Source organism: Thunnus maccoyii, chromosome 6 (assembly GCF_910596095.1).
Source record: "Thunnus maccoyii chromosome 6, fThuMac1.1, whole genome shotgun sequence".
Lineage (NCBI taxonomy): Eukaryota > Metazoa > Chordata > Actinopteri > Scombriformes > Scombridae > Thunnus > Thunnus maccoyii.
In genome coordinates, this window is record NC_056538.1 from 28,453,669 (window position 1) to 28,481,412 (window position 27,744).

General features: G+C 40.0%; 4 protein-coding genes across 7 annotated transcripts; 2 read left to right on the forward strand and 2 right to left on the reverse strand.

The window, feature by feature from the left end:
• The first annotated feature begins 554 nt into the window (after window positions 1-554).
• Window positions 555-8,144, forward strand: napab (N-ethylmaleimide-sensitive factor attachment protein, alpha b). The gene is made up of 11 exons (XM_042414248.1): window positions 555-785; window positions 2,153-2,232; window positions 2,331-2,447; window positions 2,925-2,971; window positions 3,076-3,153; window positions 3,366-3,421; window positions 4,797-4,881; window positions 4,992-5,096; window positions 5,178-5,246; window positions 6,416-6,466; window positions 6,861-8,144. The coding sequence occupies exons 1-11, from the start codon at window positions 688-690 to the stop codon at window positions 6,960-6,962; spliced, it is 888 nt and encodes a 295-aa protein (XP_042270182.1). The 5' UTR covers window positions 555-687; the 3' UTR covers window positions 6,963-8,144.
• A 72-nt stretch (window positions 8,145-8,216) lies between these two features.
• On the forward strand, window positions 8,217-11,250 carry b3gnt2l (UDP-GlcNAc:betaGal beta-1,3-N-acetylglucosaminyltransferase 2, like). Of its 2 annotated transcripts, none has more exons than XM_042414246.1 (2): window positions 8,217-8,427; window positions 9,317-11,250. In XM_042414246.1, exon 2 carries the CDS (start codon window positions 9,456-9,458, stop codon window positions 10,704-10,706), a length of 1,251 nt encoding a protein of 416 aa, XP_042270180.1. In that variant the 5' UTR covers window positions 8,217-8,427; window positions 9,317-9,455; the 3' UTR covers window positions 10,707-11,250. The 2 variants fall into 2 exon arrangements, with proteins under 2 accessions (XP_042270180.1, XP_042270181.1); XM_042414247.1 differs by lacking the exon at window positions 8,217-8,427 and adding an exon at window positions 9,172-9,196.
• On the reverse strand, window positions 11,117-17,695 carry bckdha (branched chain keto acid dehydrogenase E1 subunit alpha). Its single transcript, XM_042414244.1, has 8 exons — window positions 17,411-17,695; window positions 15,705-15,881; window positions 15,495-15,581; window positions 15,290-15,398; window positions 14,175-14,336; window positions 13,857-14,063; window positions 13,620-13,761; window positions 11,117-12,089 (listed from the first exon to the last, which is right to left on the reverse strand). Exons 1-8 carry the CDS (start codon window positions 17,504-17,506, stop codon window positions 11,747-11,749), a joined length of 1,323 nt encoding a protein of 440 aa, XP_042270178.1. The 5' UTR covers window positions 17,507-17,695; the 3' UTR covers window positions 11,117-11,746.
• A 1,031-nt stretch (window positions 17,696-18,726) lies between these two features.
• Window positions 18,727-27,720, reverse strand: LOC121899414. Of its 3 annotated transcripts, XM_042415214.1 has the most exons (16): window positions 27,620-27,686; window positions 27,157-27,278; window positions 26,706-26,856; window positions 26,233-26,545; window positions 25,317-25,495; window positions 23,757-25,208; window positions 23,523-23,662; window positions 22,820-22,994; window positions 22,170-22,265; window positions 21,615-21,807; window positions 20,978-21,525; window positions 20,710-20,854; window positions 20,394-20,625; window positions 19,643-19,774; window positions 19,333-19,419; window positions 18,727-19,240 (listed from the first exon to the last, which is right to left on the reverse strand). In XM_042415214.1, exons 3-16 carry the CDS (start codon window positions 26,740-26,742, stop codon window positions 18,902-18,904), a joined length of 4,068 nt encoding a protein of 1,355 aa, XP_042271148.1. In that variant the 5' UTR covers window positions 26,743-26,856; window positions 27,157-27,278; window positions 27,620-27,686; the 3' UTR covers window positions 18,727-18,901. The 3 variants fall into 3 exon arrangements, with proteins under 3 accessions (XP_042271148.1, XP_042271147.1, XP_042271151.1); XM_042415213.1 differs by lacking the exon at window positions 27,157-27,278 and having other exon boundaries at window positions 27,620-27,720; XM_042415217.1 differs by lacking the exons at window positions 26,706-26,856; window positions 27,157-27,278; window positions 27,620-27,686 and having other exon boundaries at window positions 26,238-26,320.
• Window positions 27,721-27,744: the final 24 nt, after the last annotated feature.

Consider the following 27,744-nt stretch of genomic DNA (forward strand, 5'->3'; position numbering starts at 1 on the left):
GACTGAGAACAGTTTGGTGGATATTATAACTTGGGAGTCTTGGGAGTTTTTAGCTTTTTTTTTTTTTCAACTTTATTGAGAACAGTCAAACTCAAACAACAGTAACATATAAAGTATGAAGAACAAAAAGAGGAAACAAAGTGCCAGAGAATTCAGTTATGACAAAATAAATAAATAATTAAAAAAAAAAAAAAAACATTTGGTAAAGAAATTGTGCAAGAAGCTTTTTTTAAAATCAATAAAAGCAAAATGATACATAGAAAGAGGAATAAATGAATAAACATAAATAAATTTATATGTTTCAAATATTGTTTGGGTCTTTGCTGCTTTTCTATTTTTCAGCTTGACTAGAGAATAGTAATAGAGTTTAATATCAATTAGAAATAAGTTAAAATTTGGTTTTCTATATTGGTCCATTTCATTTTATGTATATGGAATTTGCCAAAAAAAATATAAACAGCTGGATTAAAAAGTTATCATTCTTGTCCATTGAGTTATTTTCAGACTAGGATGTTGGAAGGTGGAGTTTACAAACAGCACCTGAACGCTTCATTAGTGTTTCCGCTACACCCATGTCACATGACAGAGGTGACAAGGCAAACCCGCTGCTGCTAGCACTGGTTAGCAAGTTTGTTGACTTTCGCATTTTTTCGTTGTTCCCTTTAAAATCAGAGCAGTGACACTAAAATGGACAATAGCGGGAAAGAAAAGGAAGCGACGGCCTTAATGGCGGAAGCCGACAAGAAAGTAAAATCATCGCAGTCGTTTTTCGGTGCGATGTTTGGGTGAGTATGTCAGTTAGCTTCTGTTAGCTAATTTTGTCAAGCCAAGGGCCAAGTAAGCGGAAGGTGGCTAGCTGACGAGTTACCACCAGATCTGGAGGGCAGGACAAAAACACATTTTCTTAACCTTAACACCACTGTTACAGTCGGCTGCTTTGCGCCTGACGTTTAACTATTGTCGACAGTGTTAAACGAGTGTTTGTTTAGCCTCATATCCAGCGTTATCTTCCCGCAGATTACTGCTGGAGAATAAATAAGCATCAGCTGCGCGCAGCAGTGTGTCTGAGCAAGACTTAACTATGTCAGGTGCTGATGAGGCTGTATTCAGAGATGAATTGTGCAATATTTCAAGGGAGTTATTACTCTCGAAAAAGAACACCGAGTATCACTGAATAACAGCTCCATCTACTGGGGAAAGATCAGATTATTTTAGGATCACTCAGCTGTGTGCAAATCACGTCCATCAAATGTGTTTACAGTAGCTGAGTGAACCGGTTTGTTGAGTTGCATCAGATTTAGTAAGGTAGTAAGTTTATTTACTTTGTTTATATACCTATAGTAGCTACATCTACCAGAACCACAACTTCTGCACATATTTTGCACAACTTTTCTGCTTTTATAACCGTCAAGTCAGGTCATGTAGTCTAGTATCGTAATGTGTATAAGCCTTATAATGTATATAGATTGAATTCTATTTACTTGATTTGTTGTTTTGTTGTGTTTATTACTCTTAGTTCTTATCTGTTACCTTGTTTTCTGTACTGCTGTAACATGCGAATTTAATAAAGTCTCATCTGACAAATCAAAACCTGCCAAAATGGTTGAAGTTGGGATTCTGTGTAAATCAGAAACTTAACATGCAAACTCAGAGGTGTATGTGTATGAAGACGTCATCTTGAGCTTTGGGAAACAGTGATTGACATGTTTCACCATTTTCTGACATTTTATAGACCAAGCAACTAAATAGATTAATTAAGAGAATAATCAACAGATTAATCAATAATAAAATAATCAGTAGTTGCAGCCCTAATTACAATATGGCTCATAAATGTAAAATCACATCAAATAAATTGATGTTTAACGCAGTAAACATCAATTGATCTAACTTATTTTATGACTCTTTTGGTGTCATGATATTGCAGATAGATTTTTGGTTATTATAATGTCTTGATATTAATGTCTTCTCTGTTCTTAAAGGTTCAATTAGAGTAAAATGATACAGTTTTCTGAATTTATTTGACTGTTCAAATAGTAAAGTGAACAGTGAATGCCCAATAAATCCTCACATTATCAATATGTATGAGTATGAGTGAAGCCAAAGAGTGTAAACTCTGATCATAAATATAAATAACACTTCTCTTGTCACACAGGGGTTCCTCCAAGTTGGAAGAGGCATGTGACATGTACGTGAGGGCTGCCAACATGTACAAGATGGCCAAAAACTGGTGTGGTAAGATGATTATCACATGTTTGACGAACAAGCGTAACGATAACCTTCTTCCTCGTTCGTGACTCAATCCTCTTTAACATGCAACATCTTGTTTTCAGCTGCAGGAAATGCGTTCTCCCAAGCAGCTCGTCTTCACCTGCAGATGCAGAGCAAACACGACGCGGCGACTAACTTCATAGACGCCGGAAACGCCTTCAAAAAAGCAGATCCGCAAGGTAATCATCACTCATCATCACCACCCTCGGGATATATGACTGCTCGAAGCTCGCTCGTAATGCACCGTTTTACAAGCGGCTGTTCCAGTTCCATCGGGCCATGCAGCCAGTATCATCTAACGTCATTAAGCTCTTGCAGACAAAGAGCTTTAACAGCATTATTCAGGGCTCTTCCCACAGTGCTGTTAGCAAGTAGGGATGTGGACAAATTAATGCTTTTGCACTGTAGGAAAGTGTGAAGAAATCATCTTCTCGCAGCCTTTTTATCCGATGCAAATTTTTCTCAGAAGTCGATTTTTCAACTTCACTCGTCATGTCTTTACTTTTGTCGGTATTTCCCATGACGAGATCATTCTACAGTCAGAGGAACTTTGTTAGAAATATTCTGGCCTTGAACCCTGCACTTCTCACAACTAGTTCCTTTTTGATTTTGGCAACATATGTCATGTGTCCAATAATTATTATTTGTCTCAACAGAGGCCATAAACTGCCTAAACCGAGCTATTGAGATATACACAGATATGGTGAGTTTAGGATCTGATTTACTTATATAACATACAACTCCCCCTGTTGGACACGTCTCTTATGTGAATTTTTTTTTTTTTTTTTTGGTGGGGCGGGGATTTAGGGGCGTTTCACCATCGCAGCCAAACATCACATCACCATCGCTGAAATATATGAGACAGAGCTGGTGGACATTGATAAGGTCAGATGAAATATTTGTGTTTTTATATATTGTACATATTCATTTCAGGGCAGATTTCTGCTTCAAGTATAACTGTTAATAGAGTCTGTTTTTTTTTTTTTTTCTAAGACTGAATTTAAACTCTTGTTAGCCACAAACATGGGAGATGTCTGTTGTTTTTAAAACCTATAACTGAGGTCCAATTAGTGCTCACTTTTGTCTTTTCATTGCAGGCCATTGCTCATTATGAACAGGCAGCAGATTACTACAAAGGTGAAGAATCCACCAGGTGACTATTTTAAATGAGCAGTTTCAGCATGTTTTAATTTTCTCTTGTTTGCTTTTAGGTTGTGATGGCTTATATGTTTCTGTGTTGTCTTTTTGTATGTTTTCTATGCACCTACTGTGGAAAAGAATTTCCCCCTTGAGGACAAATAACAATCTTTTGTTTTAATTAAAGGCCCCATGAAACAGAAGTTAGAGCGTCTTTTGCTTCTGCACTGTGACGTATTTCCCAGTGAATCAGAATATTTGAGTGGTGAACAGTTACAAGAGAGATTTAAATCAGTTCCCTCGCATTCGATTGGACAGCTAAAAAGTGGGCGGTGGCTTAGAGTTTAGCGGGATGGCTGTCGGCTCCACACACACACACACCTCCCTCACCTGTTGTTAGATCAGGAGGACGAGGGAGAGATGAATGAATTAGACGTCAGCCCACTGATATCCAAACACACGTCTCTTCCTATCTCTCTCCATATTGCTCTGTCAGCTACTATGACCCACAAACCTCAAAGTGTGGTTTTATATGACCGGTGTGATTAGCTACTCACCCAAAGTCACATTTGATTGGATGAACTTTTGTAAAGGTCCCTGAGTGAAACTGTTGTTGTGGGGAAATCTTCATACGGGCCGATAATAACACTTCAGGTCTCCTTCAACAAAGTGAGAAACTCAAAAAACTTAGATGTATATTCAGACTTAATGAACTCACTTACAACTGGTGGAGTTCAATGCAAATAGGTTTACTGTGCATCAAGAGTAATAGAAAGCAAACCGAAGCCTTGACCCCGGGATAAAGAACCTGAAACTGAATGAGAAACCATCATCTTATGTAATGTTTTACAACTCCTCCTATTATGGAGCCTATACTGGCTTGGAAACATTGGTGTCTCAAATTTATTCAAAATCCAAAAGTAATATTGGGCCTGTTGGCTTTTTATCACATATCATAAGCAAATAACTGTCGCATTATGTTACTGATTAATCCTCAATGTATGGTCCTTACAATGACTACACATTGTTGATTCCTTTAATTAACTCTCCTGGGTGCTGTCTTTTATGCTTTTACTGTTTACTCAAGGGAAATTAGTCTCCTCACCGTTTCACAGGAAGAGAAAAGACTCTGTACTCTGATACTATTTTTTTTTTCTTTCATATATTTGGCATATAACAAGAGATAAATGAACAACTATCACAGGGACACATGAATAAAACTGGGAAAAGGTATTTTTCATGTCATGGGGCCTTTTAATGCATCATTTTTCATCTCACATCTTTATTTTTATGACTGTACATTTAAATTAGTGGTTATTAGTGGGTCTTTGAGTGTTTTTGATTTCTATGAATATGTGCGGACTGAGAAGTTCTTTGACTTTTCTTTTCAGTTCAGCAAACAAGTGCCTTCTGAAGGTTGCGACCTACGCGGCTCAGCTGGAGGACTACACAAAAGCTATTGATATCTATGAACAGGTGAGTTAACGCTCAGCAGCAGCCTTCATCTCAACGTCTTATCAGCGGTTATCACCGGCTGAAGTCACAAAACAAACATCAATTGCGTTGTGTGATTTTTTTTTTTTTAGGTTGGAACCCACGCAATGGACAGCACGCTGCTGAAATACAGTGCCAAGGATCACTTCTTCAAAGCGGCACTTTGTCACTTCTGTGTGGACATGCTGAACGCAAAAGTAAGCACCGACCTTGTGTCCATGTGTACCACAAGTGTAAGATGAGCCACCATTTCTAATATTCATCCTCTTGTCACTCAGCTCGCTGTGCAGAAGTACGAAGAAATGTTTCCGGCTTTCTCGGATTCTCGAGAATGCAAATTGTTGAAGGTAGGTTTTGTTTTTATTGTTGTTGTTTTAACTCTAAAATCCCTAAACAAAAACACTGAATAATCCTTTAAATGTAGAGCGGCTTGGCTGATGGAGAGCAGTTTAACTCGATAGCCGGCTGAGATAAACCTTCCAACTGGCAGACTGTTGCTTTCTGTTTCCTTCCTCGCTGCTCTCTGCTGCTGTTCTCAGTTAAATACAGTGACGGCTGCTTTACCTCACTAACAATCTACATGCTATTAATGAAAAGTAAAAGTTGTAAAAGTGGCAATCGGCTTCATGCATCTTGTTTGACACCTCAGCATTATATATAACAAAAGCACGAGTTAGTTTTAGTGCAGGTGAGGCCTGCTTTTAACAATTCTGTGTCACGTTTCACAAAAGTGATTTGCGAGCACCGCTCACACGCAGATCACAAATGGTGCCAGTGTCCCGTTTCACTAATGAGTCTCACTCACCGACTGCAGATGGTTTTTCTACAGTCCTGCAGTCCGCTCACTCTCACGCATGGGTCACAAGTCTGCTAATGCTGGTATTTAAAAGCTGTAAAACGGTAATAATTAATTTTGTAATGCTTGTAACGCATGCAGACAGTGTGACTGCAGTGTGTTATTATAGCATTTCATTTTTTTAATTTAACATTTATTTAAACAGGAGAGCCCCATTGAGATTTAGAATCTCTTTTTTTTTTTTTTAAAGGGAGACCAGGCCAAGACAAGCAGCAGCACAAATAAAAACACATAATTACAGACAGAAAACACAAAATGAGACAAATTTGAAAAAGAAAATAAAAAACAAGCATAAGAAAACTCACATTTCAGAAGAGAAATTTCTCATTTTGGATTTAAATCTTTTTAATGAGACTAATTTCTTGAGTTTCAAGTCTTTCTGCAACGTATTCCATGCCGAGGGTGCAGAATACACAAATGCCCCTTTTTCCAATTTCTGTCTGGACAATACAAAGCGTACTGTCTGGCACTTTTCTGCGTGATAAAAACACAAAGGTAGTACGGGAGCAGACCAACAATTGCCTTTATATATAAAGATGTACCAATTTAAAAGCCTACAGGTGGGCAGAGCAGCCGTCCTACTGCTCCTACATCCTACTTTATCATCTCAGTTTTTCTATTCACAGCCCTTCTAATATGAACTGTATTTTATCTTATCAGAAACTTCTAGATGCCTATGAAGAACAGAATGTGGATGCCTACACTGATTCGGTGAGTTTAACCGTTGTTTTCAGCTGAATAAAGACCTTAAGTTCATGTGTCTGACTGCCATCAGTGTCCTGCAGAGTCTCCAAGTCTTTACTCTTTACAGCAATACTTTAAAATGATTCACCTATGAGTGAAGTGTTGGGATGGTTGTTAAAGAAGAGTCTTTTATTAATCCTTTCTTATACTTCATGTGTATCAGAATCTGTCAGTTTGAACTTGTTTCCCCTGAAAGATAAATGTCTAAAAATGCAAAAAACTGTTCATAAGCAGCAGCACGAAACTCTCACTAATTGTTTTGTGTTATCAGTTTTATGTTTTGGGTGATTAAAAAGCAGAACAAGAGCGCCGCACCTTACTACCTTATTGTGTTTTCTGAAATATCGTATTTTGTTCTCAGGTGAAGGAATATGACACCATTTCACGGTTGGACCAGTGGCTCACCACCATGCTTCTCCGCATCAAGAAAAGCATACAGGACGAGGAGAGCGACCTCCGCTGACTCTCCTCGCTGCTCCTTCTCAAGCCCTCGACGACCGACTCGCATCCCTCTTTTTCGCCTCGATCCTCTCACTTCCATTCAAATCTTAATGTTTTGAACCTTTATATTCCTTCACAAATACTCGTTTCTTTCCTACCATCTGCAGTATTTTTTTTTTTTCTTGCCTTTTTAATCTGCTCTTTTGACAACTTAATGCTCCAAAAAAATTATGGTCTTTTTAGGTATGAACACTATTTTCCTGAGTGTACACTGCACACAGTATGTTAGTTGTACATTGTTACAATACAGGTATTGGCCTAATATTGGTTAAAATATTAATAATTGGGCTGCAATACCAAATACTTATACCAGCACAGGACTATGATAAACTTTTTATTTTTCTTCTTATTAAATGGAGGAGGGAACGCCAATTTACTAAGGCTTTGATCTACAAAATATATTTTACAGAACGTGCTTTGGGATTAAACTGACCAAAATGCCAGTATCAACACGTACAATAAAGCACACACTTAGGTTTTTGGTACTTTTGAGGGCTCAGTATACTGTTGGTCATATCAGGGCACCTCTAATTAAACTGCACTTCATCTCAGCTGAACAGCTCCTCTCCAAGCAGAGAGGCCAAGAGTTTTATTCCACGGCAAATAAGCCCCCCCCCCCCCCTTTTGCCTTACTTACTGCTAAATTCTCAGGACGTGAACAGCTAGATTTGATGAAAGAAAAACAAAAACAAAAAAAATATCATGCTTTTAGAAACGTTCTCAATAAATTCACTTTATTGTTTTTTTTGTCACTTCCATTTAAAGTGCTTTTATTCCACAAAATATGAGGTGAAATAAGCGTCACCTTTGTGAACATTTGCATGGTTTGGTATGGATGAGAAAACTAGAGCAGCAGTTTTCCTCTCTATAGGAGCTATTTCTCAAGTTTTTTTTTTTTTTTTTTTTTGATTGTATGATATGTGTTCTTTTTCTGTCATAACTAACCAGGCTGAAAAAAAAATGTGTGTTTTTTTTTTTTTAAATGCCTGCACAAGATGCAATACATTGAAGAAAAAAGGAGCTTTACTGATCTGAACACTGTGCTCACCCTCCTGATGATTTTGTCAATAGACAAATGGTCTTAAATAATTTGTACATCAGTGATGTTTCCTGTCAAACGTTTGAATAAACCTGTCTTACAGCATCATGGGTGTGGCCTCCACCTGCCTGCTCTGTGTGAACAGTGCTGTTTACCTGATCTCATGTGAAGAGCTGCATTTGCATGTGCTCGCATCGCTCTGCTGCTCCAGTTCCGTTCAAAGAGAAAAAAGGAAAAAAAAAAAATGTGTGGTTGAAAACTAAATGATGTGGTCTTGTGCACCTGCTCACCTGGCGATTGGGCGTGAACACTCTTGGATACTATTTTGTTCTTTTGTCATCAAACATTTGCTTCAGCTTTTGCTCGGTGTGCGTTCATCTTGTGATAAGTAAGTATTTTACAACACTTGCATGGTAAATGATTTTCTCTGTGACTGGTTGACGCTTTTACCTCCAAGTTAAAGGTTTTTTTTGTAACACTGTAGGCTTCTCTGTAAAGTCTAGGCAGGTTTATCAAATTATAAGAATTATATTATAATTCACACTAATGAAAAAAAAGAAAATGTTCATTTTAAGTACCTCATAACATAGCAAAGAGGCAATGTGAGATATGCAGTTAATTTTGTCTGTCTTGTGCTTAAATTCATAGACCTCAGGTGTGCTCTTAAATCTGTTGCTGTTAATCAGGTAGAGCCCTAAGGGCAACTTTGCTTTGTTATTTGCACAAAGCCAGTTTGCTTCTAATTAAACACAAGAGAGCAGGATGTGTTCCAGAGAGCAAAGCTGCAGACTGTTTAAAGACCACATCACCTGCACACATTCAGATAGCACAACCGGTGTTTTTGTCAAAACATTTCAACTGTACTTATCAGAAGGTCTGCGCTGAAAGCAGATCATTTTTACTAAGAGTGCTTCAAGCTCACTAGATGTTTAAAACCATGAGGCCTTGAAATGATGAGATCAATTAGTGGTTTACAGGCCTCAGCAAATTAAAACATGCTAAATGCAGAATAGAAAGGCAACCACATTTATTTAATAGCTTATGTACATTTATGTATTTTATTAAACTTATTCCTAAGTTATAACTTCTAAAATGTGTTTCCATTATGTTCTTAGCTCTCGAAGAGCAGTGTGACGGAACAACAGGGAAATCAGGCAGTATGAATAACAAATCACTTTTTTGAAGCGCATCATGCATTTTTAATTAAGGTTGGATGTCAAGTTTGTGATGTGTTACATTAAGGTGTCTTGTAACCACTGTGTTTTTCGTGCTGGCAGGTAGCCTACATCCTGCCTGTCACCTGCTGGGAGTCTTTGTAACCTGAAGACAATAAGGTCCCAGGACCAACCCCCCTGAAAGATGATCCATTTCTAAGAGCAACACACCCGGACGGCTTGTTTTACTAACCTCACACCAATGAGACGTATTAAAACCTTCAGTGCCATGGTTCTCATTGGCACTTTACTTCTGATCTTCTTCTACTCGTCCCTACACCTAGAGACGAGCTACAGTCACAAGGCTGGATCAGAGGACTTCCTGAAGCACCCCAGCTTCTCCTCCAAGCAGGAGAGCGTCACCACACCTCCCCCTGACTTCCACAACATGACTGTTTCTGCAGGCCTCAGACAGAGCATCCCTCAAAATAGAGCCTATTGGAACCGTCTGCTGTATTCAGCCCTCAGGCGTCTGGACAAGGGGGAAGACCTTTTCAGAGATGACTCCAGTTGGTCGCAATGCAGGGAGACAAATCAGGAGCTTCTGCAAACCAACATACACGACATCACTTCCTACCCTGTCTTGTTCAAGGACTTTTTACAGGGCATGGATTGCAGGTCTCCTCCTGTCCTGATCAATCAATCCAACAATTGCATCTCTGATGAGGGGAAGGGAGACAATCAGATCTTCCTGCTTTTTGCTATCAAGTCAACTCCTGGAAACTTTGAGCGGAGACAGGCGGTGCGGGAGACCTGGGGTCGAGAGGAGGTGTATAAGACTGGACTGAGAGTACGCACCGTGTTCTTCCTGGGTAGCTCCTCGCTGGATGACCCTGACCTCAGCCCTCTGCTTTCATTTGAAGCGCAAAGCTTTGGGGACCTCCTGCAGTGGGACTTCCACGAATCACTGTTGAACCTGACACTCAAGATGAACATGGTTCTCCAGTGGACACTGTTAAACTGCCCCCATGTTTCCTTTGTCTTTAGTGGGGATGATGATGTATTCGTCAACACACCAGCATTGATCAGCTACCTGCAGTCTCTGGAGCCGTCAAAGGCCTCTCGGTTGTATGTTGGACATGTTATAAGCACAGCAAACCCCCTCAGAGACCCTAAAAGCAAGTACTACATTCCTTTGAGCTTCTATGACGGTCCGTACCCTGCTTACGCTGGGGGAGGAGGCTTTATCATATCTGGAGCGTTGTTGCGACCCCTATACTACGTTTCACGTGTCATTCCTTTCTTCCCCATCGACGACGTCTACACCGGGATGTGCACCAAAGCCCTGGATGTTGCTCCTGAAGCACACGCAGGCTTTCAGACCTTTGATGTCAAGGAGGAGGATCGTGAGAATCTGTGTGTCCATAAAGATCTTATTCTGATTCACCAGCGCTCCCCACAGCAGATGAAGAAGCTGTGGAAGGGTATTCACAGTCCCTTCTTGACTTGTTGAACTGAGTATAGAGCAGGACTGTTGAGCAAAGAATACAGCGACAGAGAGTTGATACTGACTGCAGAACATATTGAAGTCATGGCTCCATCAGCTTCTGTCATTGTCCTGTTTCATGCCGTTGCAGCAGAGGCCATTTTAGTAAAGGGTTTTGTTTTCTGCTGCTGACATCTTGCAAGGACTTGTTTGAAAAAGATGCACAGCCGTTCTGTTAGCAAATTTGCAGTGAAGCAACTTTTTAAAGTTTCATGATAGGAAGACATATTCAATCTTAAATAGCTAAAGGAGTTTTCAACTTTTCTTTTTGGTCTGTTTGAGCATTGATGGTTAAAACATTTCATTGTTAACTTGATTAGAGTTTGATTAACCCAATTCCCATTTTGATATTGAATTTAAATTAAAAAAAAGACAACTGAAAGTTCCAAGTTCGATCTTTTATTTTACACAAAACACCAAACATGTAATATGTGCTAAATGAGTGTACAGTTCTGGGATTTAGGATAGTGTGTAACAGCATTACAGCATACAAACCCATCTAAAATTTGGGTGAGTATACTAAAAACCATTCAAATAAGAAAAAAATCAGTCACCTCAATGATACACAAGGAAACCTATTAAATACCACTGAAGAAGTTGGCAGAAGGAAGATGCACAAGAAGGTTAAACCTCCACCGTGTATAGCTGGATTTGTTTGATTTTGTTTGCAAACCGCTTTCAAACTGCTGCTTTTTGCTGAACTTAAAAATAAGAACATTGATGATGATGATGATGGTTTAATATGAAACAGGTGTCATTCAGGGTGTTTCACTACCGACAGTAAATCTATAAACGTAAGGCACCAAACCCAGAGGCATGAAATATATTTCTGAAAGCACAATCCTCCACTCCGCTCTGTTGTGCAGAAGAAATGACGTGTTATATCAAAACTAGTTTTTTTATGAATACAGTAAAAGATGTGCAACAGTTTATCCCAGTCTCACTCCTCACCCACTCCATATCTCTTCACCAAATCACTACTCGTTCCTTCCCGTCAGCCTGTGCAGTTATTTATCATACATATCAAGCGGGTAATGCTCCTTGTACTGCTGCACGTGCCTCCACAGGGATTCCCTCTGCTTGGTCAGGCTGGGCGTCATCTCCTGGTACACGTCGGTGAAGAGCAGCTCGGGGTTGGGTTTCAGGCGTCTCTCGGCCCTCTCGAACACCTCCATCACCATCTTGCGGGATTGCTTCCGCCAGTTCCTCTCGTCGTCCTCGCTCCACCAGTTGCGGGCTGTCATGTAATGTCTCAGCCTGGAGATGGGATGGTCCTGCTTGTCCCAGTAGTTCACCTCGTCCACCGAACGGTAAGCCGAGCTGTCATCACTGGTGCTGTGGTGGCCGACTCTGAAGAATGAAAAGTACAATTATTCCATTTTTCTATACTACAACATGTTAGTACATTTTCTACAACCCCTCTTTAAATTTTGCTCGTCAACCAACATTTTGTCAGAATTACAACCCTAATATGTACTTTTTTGGTTCTCTTAAAGTCCTGCAGAACATATTTTAAAAGGCTTTATCCTTTTTGTTTTATTTATGTTTTTCCTTAGATATCCTAAAATCATGAATATTGTTTTACATTCATTATTAGGTAAAGGTAATCAATACTCCCTTTTGGTGCTTTTCTTCTCCCCTCACATTACTTTGCATCATTCTTTTCATCTTTGGTTTATTTGCACAAGTTAAAATCAAATTAAACTAATTCAAACTTAAGTTTAAATCACTGAAGTCAGAAGCAAACAACTGCTGTAATGACCACAGACAAAAAACTAAACCTGTTCTTGATTATTTGATCACATCAGTCAGTGACAGTAAATGACCATCCGTGGCTGTTACAGAGAACTATTCAGCCCGTGTAGAGTGTAACTTTTCTTCTCCTAAAATGCAAACCTTTGATTATTATGCTAACTTCATCCATTGCTAGTTTACAACCTTGCAACTTATATATCGGCCGGAGACACTGATAGTGTAAAGTGGTAAAATACTGAAATAATAATTAAAAGTGTTCAACAGTTCCCTAACTCGCTATTCTATGTCTGCTTTGGATATCTGATTAAAAACATGCCTAACAATTTGGTTATCCGAATAGCTGTCTATCAATAAGTTTGATCTGATGCACATTGTAAACCGGTTGTGTGACCAACACGGTGAACATAGTAAAGATTATATCTGCTAAACGTCAACATGCTAGTACTATCATTGAGAGCATGTTATCCTCACAGAGCTGCAAAGATGGCTGTAGACTCTCAGCCTTTTTCGTTGTTCATGATTTTACCTACAGATGTTCCACGTAACATAATGTTAATGCAGAGAGCAGATGCACAATGGTTGTGGTCGTCTTGTTGATTGGACAGTTTACCCACAAGCAGGGTGCAAAATTAACTTTTTTGTCCACTGGCCAAATGACTTGTGTATGTTCAAATTTTAGCAGCCACTAAACAGACGACCATTGTTTTTTTGGCTGGTGAGTGAAGCAAATCTACCATCCATTTGCATATTTTACCATCATATGGCTGGTAGCTGGTGCTAATTTTGTGTCCTGCCCATAAGAAATGAATGCTGCACTGAGAAAGCCAAACAACCTTCTCTAGCTGTACGTTTGTTAACTCAAGTTGGTCAAATGAACGGAGTATTCTTTGTGTTAATCATGACACAATTGAGAAATCAGATCAGTCTACAGGTGTCAATTTGACTTGATTTAAAAATCTAACTTTGCAAAAAAAAAATCAACATTTCTAATAGTACCAGTAACGACCAAAACCTTGAGTAGATAAATCAGTTAGGATTATTAAACTGTGAGCCTTAAAGCTGCTTGATGTTAATTTTCAGTTTGAAAATGCACAATGGTCACAGATCCTTCACACATCAACTAACCTGTAGGTCATTGCCTCAATGAGGAAAGGCTGGTTCTCAGCCACGGCCCTGCGGCGAGCTTCCTTTGTAGCGTTGTACACAGCAAACACATCATTACCATCGACACGGATGGACATCATGCCGTAACCGGGACCGCGAGCAGCTGTTCAATCAGAGAAAGAATTGAAAGGTGTGTTCAAAAGAACAGCTGCGGATCTCAAATCAGACACTGCAGAAAACCACAGCAAGGCTTCTCACCGATGCCGTCTCCTCTGTACTGCTCGTTGGTGGGGGTAGAGATGGCGTAACCATTGTTACGGCAGAAGAAGATCATAGGGCACTCGAGGGTGGCAGAGAAGTTGAAGCCAGCGTGGGCGTCGCCTTCGCTAGCTGCTCCCTCTCCGAAATAACAGATTACAGCTCGGTTGGTGTTTTCTCTCTTAATTGCATACGCAGCTCCGACCGCTGAAACAGACACATATTTACAGGTATTAACATGTGTTTAACAACAGCAGAGGTGTGCAATTGATGTTGTAGTTCAAACAAGCTTAAATTGCGTGCGAGATATGAGCTCACCCTGAGGAATTTGTGTGGCCAGAGGAGAAGAGATGGTTACAAAGTTCAGGTCTTTGGAGCCGTAGTGGACGGGCATCTGCCGGCCCTTTCCAAGGTCATCAGCGTTAGCGTAGCACTGAGCCATGAACAAATCCAGAGGAAAACCTCGATACATCAGCACTCCTGTAGGGCCACACAGGAATTAGAACACGATCACTCACAAAACAAGAACACCCAGGGCCATTGATTATCATGATACTCAGGTACCTTTTTAGTTTGTTAGCATAAATACAAATAGATGCAATGTATATCTTTTTTCCCTTTAACAAAGGTTATTTTAAAAACACACACACACAGCTGGGCAGCAATTGGCATGCAGGGGCTATATATGGGGTGACCCAAATGTTTGGAGGTTATATGGACAGTGATACAGGAGATATGAGTGTGAGACAGTGGGTAAGAGGAGAGAACAGGGGTAAGACAGTAACTAGGTGGGCATATTGATATGGAGACAGCATTTAAGAGGGTACACAGTGGTAGGAGGGCAAACAGGGGTTGACACAGGTTGGGGGATGTTTTACCTTCCTGTTACACACCTTTCTCTTAAAAACAGTGTGTAGTTAATAAACGGTGAAACAAAGATTTCTGAAGTGAAATCTAAAATCAGATCACTACTGAAAGAATCAATAACATGATTGACAGCTGCTGGTAAAATGGATTGTAGTTCAGTCAAAGAACGCAGATTTGAGATTCTTCCTGATGTGATGTTGTGATTCATATTTACGATTTAACAGTTCTGTGTTTACCTGATGTTCTTGGTTTGTAATTTTGTTCAAGATATATTATCTGACTGGTCTATTTCTACATGTATATGTTTTACTGCTGTTCCTACATAATGTGATCTACAAATGAAGACTGACTTCCTGAAGTGAATGACTGCAGTTTGACATGGATGTTTGTGTTTGTTTGCCTCAAACAACTTGCACCAAAGCAAGCATTAGTACATCTCTTTAGAAAAAACTGCCCATCAAGCTTGGAGCAGTGCTTTGGTGTCTGACATATTTTCGCTACTGACACTGATTAACTTATAAATGTGACCCAGAGTCCTATCTGAACGAACGCTGTCTAATCCTTACCAGCCTCTCTGTATTGACCGAAGACCAGGTCACTTGGGTCGAGAGCAGCAGCACTACCGATATGTGTCCCCTCCTCACCATAGTTTGTCATGTAGAAGGAAATCCGACCCTGTAACAAAAAAAAACCCAACAAAAAAAAAATTTACACACCTTTACTACATTTGTCCCATCGGTTAAACCAGGAAATGCAAGAGAAAAAACAAACCTGTCTCTGAGATTCATAAAGAATGCGGTCCATTGTGTTCAGCAGAGTCATCTTCTGGTAAAAGTTCAAGACCGTCTCTTTGGAGAGCTGAACAGGGAAGAAACACACAAAACAGCCAATGATTGAGCTTTTGCTCCGCAAAGTGTTTCAGGAGTTGAGGGTTTAGTGCCTCTTTTAACAGCAAAGGGGTGTAAAGCAGGCTGACTGTACCTGAGGGTCTTGAGTGGGGTCGATGATATTGCCTTGCCGGTCCATCACCCGGTACACTGGGATCCCAGAGATGACATTGGGCTGGATGAACTCAAGGTGATCCACATACTCAGCTGAGGCTCCAGGAAACTGTGGCTTTTCCATTGACGAATCAAAGGGCTGCTGTCCGTGCACGGCCTGCGAGGTTGAAAGCAAGCATTATTTTTTAACAATGTCACTGTGGCTGTGTCATAGGAAGGCCCTCTCTGAAATAGATGCCACAAAGAACTATTCATCTTTCTCTTAATGATGACATCCCGACAAAAACTCTGCAGCTGCTCTGTTGAAACTGAATGGCAAACTGATAATGTGATATCATGCAGAGTGATTTAAATGGAATATGGCCCAACAGCTGAGATTGTAATTATCTATGTATAATATATATATCAATATATGATACCATGTCCTAATAACATGTCATGTGGGCAGTTAGAATAAGTAAATGTATTGTGTTGTACTGGGCTAACAGGAAATTATCCAAGGTGTGGACTGTCAATCAAGCTATGACTTCAGAGCAAGACAACCAGCTCTTGAACAAATCTATTTCAAAAGGATCAACTCATTAATTTGTTGGTTTTCTGAGGCTGTCCTGACATTATCTAGCTCCATTTAAGTTTTGCACTGCATTGTCACTGTACTACATATTCAAGACAAACGGTATAATGTGAAAAATTTGACAGATTGTAATTGCCAATATCTTTGAGTTTTCCCACAGTCTGATGAAATGAAATGACACGTTTTCGACACCAAACTAACAACACATCCTGAGACAAAAGTAACAATGCAGTTAAATGCATTTTCTTTTTCATGACAACAGTTTTAACGTCACTGTCTCTGCACAACGCAGTTATCGCAGCAGCACTTGTCAACTTGAACTTGGTGACGGAAGTTTCCTCCTAACGCCCCTTTATTCGACCAATCAGGACGTAGCTAGCTAAAAAATTTGCCGCTAGCTAGCGACCTCGGAGCAGTAACAAACAACAAACACAAGGTGCACCAGTGTCTGTCAAGCTGCCGATTAAAGTTCAAAACATTAATTTGCAAACACATGCGGCCAACAGCAGCTGGACTCCACATGGCTGCGTAAGAGAGTCGGGATAAGATAGAAAATACGTTAAGGTTGTTAGCTAAGCTAGCGGCTTCACAACCTATCGCGATAACTGAATAAGTCAAACAACGCGTCCTTCTGAATTCTGGATGAAAGCTCTCGCGAGAGTGATCATTTTAACCCAAATATGATCTTTCCCTAACCCTAACCAAGTGTTGTATTTTTGTGCCTAAACCTAACCAGACCGTCAACCACAGCGTTGTCGCATCATAAAACATAATTATTTTGTACAATGACAAACAACGCGCACAATGATGGCACGACACTTATACATCTCGCGAGAGTTTCGCAAATGGATCATAACAACTCAAACTCTCTCCTAACCTTAATCACAATTTCTACTTTACACATAAACGTCACAGTATTGTGACTGATAAGCCAAATTTCCATGACAAGTATTAATATTATGCCTGAATCGACTTTCTGGTTTGCCAGGCCACAATCACACCAAAGCTGCAACAACATTTTGGGATACATTCGCTAAATTATTATTATTATTTAGCTAACTGCAGCTGTCTGGCAGGAGAAGTTCAGCTAACAGTTATGCACAGTCACTTACACTGGCTCTGAAGGCTCTGTGTTGAAGCAACCTCGATGCCTTCAGACCTGCCGCTTGACGAACAGCATGGAAACAGACTCCATATATTTTGTTCATGGTGCTCACAGCCGCCTTCAGGACGGTCCACAGTCGGCTCTAGCTCGTCAAAAGTTTCGCACTCTGGAGTGAATATGTCAGAATCTTTTAAGACAAGCGTTTGGTCTTCTGTCCCAGTCCACCACCACTCTCCGGGTCTGTGAAAACCTGCAGGCAGCAGCGTCAAGTCAGCTACAATGACGACATCCGGCCAAACCTCCAAAATAAAAGTCAGTGACCAAAAGTTATTATACTAAAGGACAAGTTCACAATTTTCTAAGTCTGTCTTATAGCAACAGTCAGGTGCCCATGTGAACACTGAAAGGTTTTTTCACGTTGTACTCATTCCTCCTGTTCATACTGGCTATTAAAAGATCCCCTTCAAATGTGCTTTCAATGTAAGTGTTGGGGGCCAAAATCCACAGTCATTTTTTGCAAAAATGCATTTAAAAGTTGATGTGAAGGTTATATGAAGGGTTATATTCAGCCTCCAACAGTTGACATTAGCATCCTGCGGTGATTCACAGATGTGTTTTTATGTGGCCCTTCAGATTGTTTTCAGCTCTTCAAAGATGAGGTGCTGTAGGCCTCCCACTGGGTAAAAGTATCTTAATGTATGATAGTTTACTCTCACATAAGGTTGCCCTAATTGTCAACACATGCATCTCTTACCTCCATGTGTGGACAGATTGGAGTATTCAGTCTGTACATACTTGACCAGACTGGCTGCAACACATTGGTAATGAATATTGCTAGAACAAATGACTGATATTACTACCTATACTACTACTACTTGTGGCCTAACCAGGGTTGGAAATTAGTGCTATAATTTCCTACTCAAATAGATTTTTACTTGAGGTACATATCACTCAAATACATGAGATTTGTTATGTTAAAAAGTGTTGTACAACTACTGTTTGAAGACTAGAGCAACACATTACTGGTTACTTATTAAAGTCATATTGAGGTTCAACAAAATCTTAAAAAATAACTCCTGCAGCTGCACCCATGTATGCTGCTCTGCAATTCCCGCCTTTTTAAAAGTTTATGGTCACTTTCTCGAAGCAAAAAATACTTTGATTTGATAAAATACTACTTTTTTCAAAGCAGAATGACTGATTTTACTATGTGAAGTACATTCAAGTTACACAATATACCAGTTATATTTAAAAGAGGGCTTGTAATTATAAACTTTTTTGTGTAGTACCTTTGTGATGTAAAAATATGTATTTTTGCTTGTATGAACAAATATAAAATCCTTTATTTTAATGTACATAACATCAAAACATGTTTATACTCTTGGTTGTCACATCAACCTAATATTCATTCAACAGCAGCACAGTGAACGATCTACTTGAACATGTTCATTGTAAATAACAGGATTTTAACACTTTATGTATCGGTTGTCACATCTGATCAATTTTTCTGTAGAAAAATCTGCATATCTGCCTGTTCTGGTACAATATGTGACCTCTCTTGGCTGATTGTGTCGCCTGCTGACGATGCTTGGATACACAGGTATGAGTTGGAGAGTTCAAACAGGAGAGGCAGCATGTCCTGTCGCTCCCACCACCAGGCCAGAGCGTCCTCTGATGTGGGTATCGCAGGCAGATTTCTGTACAGCTGTATTTCTCGCTGGACTCTTTCAAGGATGGATAGGGTCTTTTCTGCTGCTGCGCCGCTCTTCAGAGCTCTGTCCTCCTCGTCAAAAAGCTCCTCCAGGGCAGTTAACCTCGGTTTTTTGGGCAATGGAGTCTGGAAAGTTGAAATTTAGCAAAAAAAAAGTGTTAAAACAAGACAATCTGAACTAAATACAATGAACGTGTGTGTCCTGCGGATGGCATTACCTCATCTGAATACTCGTCATTTTGCTCAGATACATCATCAGCGTCACTGTCCTCCCCCTGAAGTCTGTGTTCCTCCTGATTTGACACCTAAACAAAAAAGTCAATCACAATAAAATGACATGGATGAGTTCAAAAACAGGCAAAAAGGCCAGCATGTACTACTGCTTCAGCTGAGAGTGTGTATGAGATGACTGACGGTAGATTCAGACTTTGAATCTATACTATACGGTCTACTGATAAGTACAGATATCGCTGGAATACGGCATATCAAAGCAGAACAAATGTAATATCAGTAAAGAAAATAGATTACCTGCCCCGTTGTGATTGTAACCGTAACTGCAGCACTTTTCACTCTGTTCCAGATCTCGTCAGAGTCAACTCTGTTCTTGAACCTCGGGTCCATCGCACTCGCCTCCTGTAGGAACTTCCAAGTGTCACCGTCCTGAAATAAAGCATAAAATATGTGTGTGTAAGAGGAAAGCAGAGTGCAGTCAGATCTGGGATAGAGTCAAAACACTGAACTCTGGGTCTGCAAACTTATTTCATCTTTAAATTATTACGTCAGATGTATATTTACTGTCTGAGATGATAAAGAAAGCCTTCATGTTTTCTGCCACTTGGAATAGTCTGCAGAAGGTAATTAACATTTAGACAGTGGATATTCTGGGTGAATTTAAGACTATTGTTAATTCTATGGTAAATGTGCTCTGTTATTGGCTCTTTTTGACCTTTTTAGTATTGTTGTGTGTTTTCAGTCTTTTGTATTTGTTTTGTTTGCAAATCTTTCTGCTGCCATCTTGGCCAGGTCTCCCTTGCACAAGAGGTCTCCGGCCTCTGAGAGACTGCTTAAATAAAGGTTGACTAGAAAAATAAAACTTTACGGTATTCTTACCCTGCAACTAAAGACGCCTCACTTAAAATATACAGAGAAAACTAAATGAAACTTCATAATTTAAATCTACTTTTATAAGGAATCACCACAACCTCAGATGGAATTTATCAGGACAATCATGAAATGTCTCCTTTTGAATTTGCTCTCCTGTGGAAAGTACTGAACGTACCTTATAACATGTAGACAGGTCACCCCAGACTTTCTCCTTGAGTGTGGCTATGAAAAGAGAGTCCTCATCCTGAGTTTCAAAGTGGGCCTCCAGTTTCTTCAGGATAGGAAATATCTGACTACAAGTTGGACTCTTGTCGGCTGAGATGCAGAGCGAAGATCTATACAGAGGCTTCATGGTCCTGATGAACTCTTCTGCCTTTTGGAGATCGGCCTCTGAGAGCGTTTCAAGCCTTGGGAGTAAATGTAGGTGAAATAAATCTATTGTTTTCACAACATTAACTATATTGCATTCTAAATTATACAACTTCCATTACCTTTTCTTCTCAACAGACAGTTTGAGCCGGGGATCTGTGGTGGTGGCCTGAATGGCAGCGTACTGCTCTACAAACCTCTCCACCATGAGGTAAAACGAGTTCCAACGTGTTCGGACGTCGACTATTACAGAATGCTCTGGTAGATCTGAAAGACAGGCATGATTCTGACATTCACTTTCTGTGTGAGATACTGCAGCTACAATCTAAAAACAGCCAAAAAGTAAAATACAGATGATGATGATGATGATGATGATGATGATGTACTCACTCCAGAGCTGTTGTTTCTCTTGAAGAACTGTTTCAGCATTGGAAGACCCTTTGATCCACACAACAACGTCTCTTATCTTTGACGCCCATCTGGCCACAGTGTTGCTGGTGTGCACCTTCTGTGCAGCGAGACTTAGGATGTGCGCAAAACACCTCAGCTTCCTTAACGGCAATTTCTTGATGGAAAAGTCCATATTGAATCCGTTTTCCACCGTCATGGCGACAACCTTGTCTTTGACGCCATATTCCTCCAGTATACGGCCGATCTGCTCCACTGCCGCCGTGCCTGTCTGAGAGTCGTAAACTGACTTTGTACGGAGCACTTTCTGCCTCTTCTGGCCTTTCATTATGAAGTGTAAAGTAACTGTCAGGTAACGGTCGTGGGCAAGACTTGTCCACCAGTCGCACGTCACGGCAGCCTTGGACACCCGAAGCAGCTCTCTGATGAGGTTCTTCCTCTCCAACAAGTACCATGAAGGTATCAGTGTATTTATGAGCTGATCTCTGGAGGGCAGCTGGTACTTTGGGTTTAACGTTTCTGTCATTTCTCTGAGTGAAAAAACATAAATGAAAATGCAGATTATCAGCGGATGTAAATAACCACATTTGTGCATCCAAAGATGAATAATAAGACCTACTTGAACCATGGTGACTCCACTGTGGACAAGGGATTTAATCCTTTCACAAGATATCTGATCACAGCTCTGTGACACTCCTTTGTTCTTTGCTTGCTGAGCCTCTTTCTCTCAGCCAGGGCGAAGGAGGTCGTGACAGCAGACACTGCAGCTTCTTTGAGGTTGCTGTTTATGGAGGCAACGCTGGTAGCATTTCCTGTATTTACAAAAAAAGATAGTAAAAGGAAAAATGCATGAACCTGCATAACGATACCTAAGATTGCTACTTTGCTTTTACTCACAGCAGGCCTAATGCATAAGTGTCAGACTCAACAGATTTCACATATAAAATTGCACATAACTTCATTAGTCAAATTACACGTTTTGTAGAATAACCAAGGTTTCCCCAAGGATTGCAAAGTAATGCTTAAGATAATATTAATATTACAGGACTTCTCCCAAATGCCAACTAGATTGAGGTCACTAAAGCAACACACAATGAAATTCTATAATCTTGATGGATGTCTCTGGCTCAAAATGAAAATCTGTGGATTCTACAAGTCTCCAAATTACACTTACGAGCAACAAGGGCGCTAGAAATCACTTCTATGCACACCGTATCCCAGAACTCTCCTTCGTTTGCGTCTCCAGTGAAAGACTCTGGCAGGTCCATCCCTGTGAAAATGTTTGTGATTAACTTACTAAATACACTGATTATAAGTATGATGACTGTGCAGCAGAAAGAGACAGGAAAACTCTCTGATACTAAATGAAAGCATTGAAATGTAGCCATATTAAAAACTATTAGAAAGAATAACAACATCACTAGGACATGAAGCTGAGAGAAAACTCCTATTTTTTATTTATTTTTATTGTTGTTGTTTGTTTACACAACTGCTAACCCTCCTTCCTTTCTCTGTTGTTGTGGTCTCTGTTGATTTGTTTGTTTGTCTTATTCATGTTTGTGATTAATATTCTATCGACAGGTCTGCCATCATTATTGTACAAGCACTTCTTATATATGCTTATATAGTATATATAACATGTAAGATTAATTTGTGTATACTTTGTCAATGCTCAACTAGCTAATAAATTGCTGATCGTAAAAAAAACACCACTGACATGTGGATTTAAAATGTAAAATGACAAAGAAAATCTTACTGAAACTATATTCAAACTTTTAACTATTCATTTATCTTTAATATTTAATTCCAATTAGTAATACTAACCGTCAATGCTGAAAACCCCTTTTTGATAAAGATCCAACATGACTGAGGACGGACAGCTGTGACTGGTAAGAGCTTCAAAGTGGAGGTATGCCTGAAGCACATCCACGCTATATGGAGACTTGACACCTACAGCCCGCTCCAGCACCTCCACCACTCCACCATCAGCGGTGTGATCCTAAATGCAAGAAAGCAAACAAAAATGATCACTGACAGGTAATAATTTCACTGAGAAAAATAACAGGGAGGATTCAGAGCTTTTTAAGTCCGAAACAGGTTTTTCTTGCTGTAATCATTCCTCCTCTTCATAGTGACCATTAGAAGATCCCTTCATGATGTACTTACAATGTAAGTGACAAAATGTATATAAAAGTTTATCTGAAGCTAATATGAAGCTTCAGTCGTCAAAATGAGTCAAACTAAGTAGATATCTTTCAACATTACAGTCTTTTTTGTGCCAAAGTCCCTCTTTTTGTTACTACATTTCCACTCCAGCTCAACAGGAAGGAGGAAACACAAAGAGGGAATTTGATGCTAAGTGCATTTTGAGGGGATCTTCTAATAGTCAGTATGAACAAGAGGAACATTACAGCCAGGAAAACCTCTTTCAGTTTTCATATGACTGTTATTTTACGACAGATTTCAGACTCCTTTAAGTATTTGAATCTAAAAACCACAATGACTTTTGAGTTCTTTCATGAAATACCTTCATCAGGCTTCGCAGCAACAAACAGAGTTCCAGACTCAGGATTGCGTGGTTGTTGTAATTGTGCAGACCTTCACTCCACTCCTGGTAACAGTAGACCATTTCACAGTTTGGACACTTTTTGAAAAAGGTGGATATATCTGAAAGATATCAAAAGATGTCTTACAAGGACTGCCTAAACACAAAGACGTTACCATTTTGTACAATCTACCAGCATGTAAACAGATGACAAACCTTCCATCACTCCTGTCACAGTAATGACTCTCGCTTTGTTGGTGATCAGCTCCGGCTCTGTTAAGGAAACATGACCTGGGCAATCTTGGCAGACAGTTTCAGCTGGAACCAAACGCTTTGAAAAGTGTGTTTCAGGGTCAAACTGGATGATTTTTTCTGGAAACACAGAGGGCAGTTTTTTTTGGTTGTAAATATATTTTGCTGTTTGTTTCAGTCCTTCCTCTCCTGACACAATTCCAGTTGAATTTTCCGTAGGCGAATCCTCTGTGAACTCAGATATGCTTAGTGATTTGTCTTGTTTGGCATCTGAAGAAAATAACTCTTTGTTGGTTTGGAAGAGATACCATTTGGCTGCACATTTGTGCAAGCAAGCAATTCTCCCATGAGAACAATCACAATGCCATAACCTTCGCTTTATGTTATAAGTCACAAATACTCTTCCTAACTTACTGTATTGTGACACTTTGGGCTCGAACACAGACAAATACATGCAATGACTTCCGCCAAGAGCCACAAGAGTAACGAGTGGGGTCCTGTTTTGTGTTGCTTGGTCACGATGGTCAAGGCACTTGGCCCCCATGTCCTTTCCAATCCATTTACTGGCAACCAGTTGCTCCAGCACACCAGGTTTCAGCTCTTCTATATTTGCGTGCGTAAAACAAAAATCGACAGATCGCAGGTGGGGACACTGGCTGTTAGTCAAACCGCTCCTCCTTCGGAAATCTGCAATAACCTCACACCGATCTTCTCCGCACAACATTTTGTGTGTGCTGCCAGATTTTTTTTTGATGACGTGAACTGGTACGGCAGTGGCTTTATAGGACTTTGCTACAGCATAAACCCCGTTCTGAGAATCAATACACTGACTTCTAAGATGGTCTTTGGCTGTTATGTCTATCTCAGAAATTAAGTGTTTCCTGAGTTTGTGTTTTCTTAGATTTTTTTTATTCAAGTATAAGTTGCACATTGGACATTTTATTTTTCTTCCTGCTGTTCTGAATATTTGAGCCGTTGGTTTAACGGGGTTGTCTGTTAGAGCACCGGGGTGGACTGCAGGGGTTATAGGCTGGACGTGTGGAGCAGCAGGCTGGCCGACTGTTGTGGGCTCAACAGGGCCATGAGGAGGAGCAGGACCCTGATCTAATGTGCTTTTTGTTTTAACAGGGCGGTCAGGCGGAGCCGAACACTGTTCGATCGTAACTGTTTGCTGAACGGGTGTAGCGAGGTTGAGCAGGAGGATGGCACCCTGGCCGACCGTGGCCGCGGGTCGAGCAGGAGCGCCAGGTGGAACAACTGATTGGACCGCTGTGGCTGCTGTTGAACTTTGTGTCGCCACACATTTGTCCATATGACTTTCAAACTGTTTCCGAGTAATAATTGTCTTCGGACAGTACGGACAGTGAAAATGTCTTTCTCCTCTGCACTTCAAATGGCAAACGTAAATGTTATACTCTGTAAAGACAAAACAAAATTCATGAGTGTGGAAGAAGTTACTTGTAGTACTTTGTATTATTGATTGGATAAATTATCAATATATTTCAAGTACGAGTAGATTCTGACCTCCATGTTGTAAGGCCCTCATTCGGTGAATTTCCACATGTGTCCAAACACTTGCGTATTCTCCCTTTGGTTTGTAGACAGATGGCTGGCAGAAAGGACAGTGGTACAGTCTGCACTCTTTGCACAACTCCAGACGCATGCGGCCATCTGATCGCCTCCGTACTGTGACGTGCAGGTTTCTAAATACAAAGGTGAAAAAATTAAATACTGTAACAACATCTAAAACATTTTATATATGTTTATAGAGGACAAAAAGTGAATTTGATTTATACTTAGGAAGCTACAACCTTGTTTACATTAGATCATTCAGAAAACACAAACTACAGTGTCATATCGTTGTGTGGATGGACTAGTTGACGAGTCGGTGTGCTCGTTCTGTCATGCTGGAGCGGGATGAAGGTTTTGGTTTGGGGTGGTCTAAGATGAAGCACATTACACTGCTCCTTAAATCACTGCACCGGCTTCCTGTGTGTCAAAATATAGATTTTACTTGTCTATGAAGCACTGAATGGTCTCAGGCCTAAATATATCTCTGATTTACTTACTTACTTCATAACATTATGAAGCATCCAGACCCCTCAGGTCATCTGGGACAGGTTTACTCAGTGTTCCCAGGATCAAAACCAAGCAACTTTTAGTTTCTATGTTCCCCAGCTGTGGAACAAGCTTCCTGAATACCTGAGGTCTACTAAAACTTCCAGTTCATTAAAAACAGGGCTTTAAACATTATCGTGTACTGCGGCTTTCCAATAAATTAAATACGTAACTTCTTTTTAATCTTTAACTGTTTATTTGTTTTTTCTTTTTATTGTCTTTTAAATGCAATTTTAATGTCTTCTTTTCAATGTATTTCTATGCAACTGTAAAGCACTTTGACTTGCCTTGTGTCTGAATGGTGCTATATTAATAAACTTGCCTTGCCTTGTGGGCTGTCAAGGACTGGACATTGGAGCATGCAGAGCCAATGGAGGCTGCAGAGACGATGGATGCTGTAGAGATGATTGTAGGTGCAGAGACAATGAAGGGTGCAGAGACGATGGAAGCTATGGTGGGGGCTACAGTGACACCAGAGGGTGCAGAGGCACCGGGACCTTTTGGAGGGTTAGCTAACCCACATTTCTGCACGTGGCTCAAAAATAAATTTTGCCGGGTTATAATCCTTGTACAGTAGCAGCAGTGATAATGGTGGCTTTTGACACATCCACCATGGCATCTGTACATTTTATACCCTACAAACAGAGAGAAATCCAGTTTAAAAACTACTCATACATACTGTATTCTTCAGGCAATGTTCAAAATTAAAACCATTGGAATAAAATGCTTAACATTACTAGTGGACAATTTGTACATTTTACAAGATCTGCAACATTTATCTAAACTAATAAATACCTCCATGTTTAACAGCTGACTTCTCGTGGGTCTGCATATGTGCCGCAACATATGCATATTCTCCCACTTTGCTGCAGAACTGGCATTTGTAGTTTGGGCCTTCACAAAGGGGTTTTTGTAAGATACCTTCCCTGCAAACTGTTGGATGTTGCTGGAAGCAAATGTAAAAAAAAAAAAAAAAAACAACTAAGATTTTTATTCTTTTGCACATCAACATTTCATTATAAACACTTTACAACACTTGCCAAAGGAGTCATGTTCCCTTGAAGGTGTAATACATCCACATAATTTCAGTAAACTGATTAAATTCTCTATTCAAGCTGAAGTGCACCTGCTAAGAGTGGCACAACTTGCACTTTTATGATTCATGAAGCAGTTCAGTCACCTCAGCAATGAAGCACAGACCTAAACAACTTCAACCTAACTAATGAGACAAAATAAATGAAATCACCTGTGCTGGTGGACAAGACCTTTGGAATACCAGTATGGCAGGTTCATGTCAACATCCAACTGGTAGTAATCACAACTAAGAATCTCGTATTCAGAGTGCAACGATATATATTTCCAGCAGACCTATAATACATTTATAAAGGAACCAAAATGCATGAATGTTTTTTTGTGACAAAGACATATGTGTTCCAGTCATTCCATCACAGAAAAATAGTTGTAGAAATCATTGGAAACTCAAGACTGCCATGACATACATGTACTTTACAAGTGTATGTAAACTTTTGACTAACAGCTGTAGCTTCTCTTGTTATGTTTGCCCGCCAACAGTTATTATCCCGCCAGAACGTAAAAATATTACTTATTTTAATACCAACGTTAAGACAGATACCAATGTGTGTTACTACTGTATAAAAAATCACTTATACAGTTCAATTTAAACCGTTATCCCGGGTAAATATGCCTACCGTTGTCTCTACCATGGTTGCTGTCCCTACATGAGCTGCCATCTTGCCGACAACATCTCGTTTTGAAATCTCGCGCGGTTCTATGTGATTTGGACAGCTTCAAATTACGCCCCCTTCACGGTGGT

What these genes read in the sequence shown, in the direction of transcription:
- napab (XM_042414248.1), top strand. Translation starts at nt 688, where the DNA reads ATGGACAATAGCGGGAAAGAAAAGGAAGCGACGGCCTTAATGGCGGAA. An exon ending in CTATTGATATCTATGAACAG is followed by an intron (nt 4,882 to 4,991) that starts GTGAGTTAACGC and finishes TTTTTTTTTTAG; the next exon opens with GTTGGAACCCACGCAATGGA. An exon ending in TGGACATGCTGAACGCAAAA is followed by an intron (nt 5,097 to 5,177) that starts GTAAGCACCGAC and finishes CTTGTCACTCAG; the next exon opens with CTCGCTGTGCAGAAGTACGA.
- b3gnt2l (XM_042414246.1), top strand. Translation starts at nt 9,456, where the DNA reads ATGAGACGTATTAAAACCTTCAGTGCCATGGTTCTCATTGGCACTTTA.
- bckdha (XM_042414244.1), bottom strand. Translation starts at nt 17,506, where the DNA reads ATGAACAAAATATATGGAGTCTGTTTCCATGCTGTTCGTCAAGCGGCA. An exon ending in ACCCCACTCAAGACCCTCAG is followed by an intron (nt 15,582 to 15,704) that starts GTACAGTCAGCC and finishes TTCCCTGTTCAG; the next exon opens with CTCTCCAAAGAGACGGTCTT. An exon ending in ATTGAGGCAATGACCTACAG is followed by an intron (nt 12,090 to 13,619) that starts GTTAGTTGATGT and finishes TTCATTCTTCAG; the next exon opens with AGTCGGCCACCACAGCACCA.
- LOC121899414 (XM_042415213.1), bottom strand. Translation starts at nt 27,661, where the DNA reads ATGGCAGCTCATGTAGGGACAGCAACCATGGTAGAGACAACG. An exon ending in TGCTGCGAAGCCTGATGAAG is followed by an intron (nt 22,995 to 23,522) that starts GTATTTCATGAA and finishes TCTTGCATTTAG; the next exon opens with GATCACACCGCTGATGGTGG. An exon ending in AGAGAAACAACAGCTCTGGA is followed by an intron (nt 20,855 to 20,977) that starts GTGAGTACATCA and finishes CCTGTCTTTCAG; the next exon opens with ATCTACCAGAGCATTCTGTA.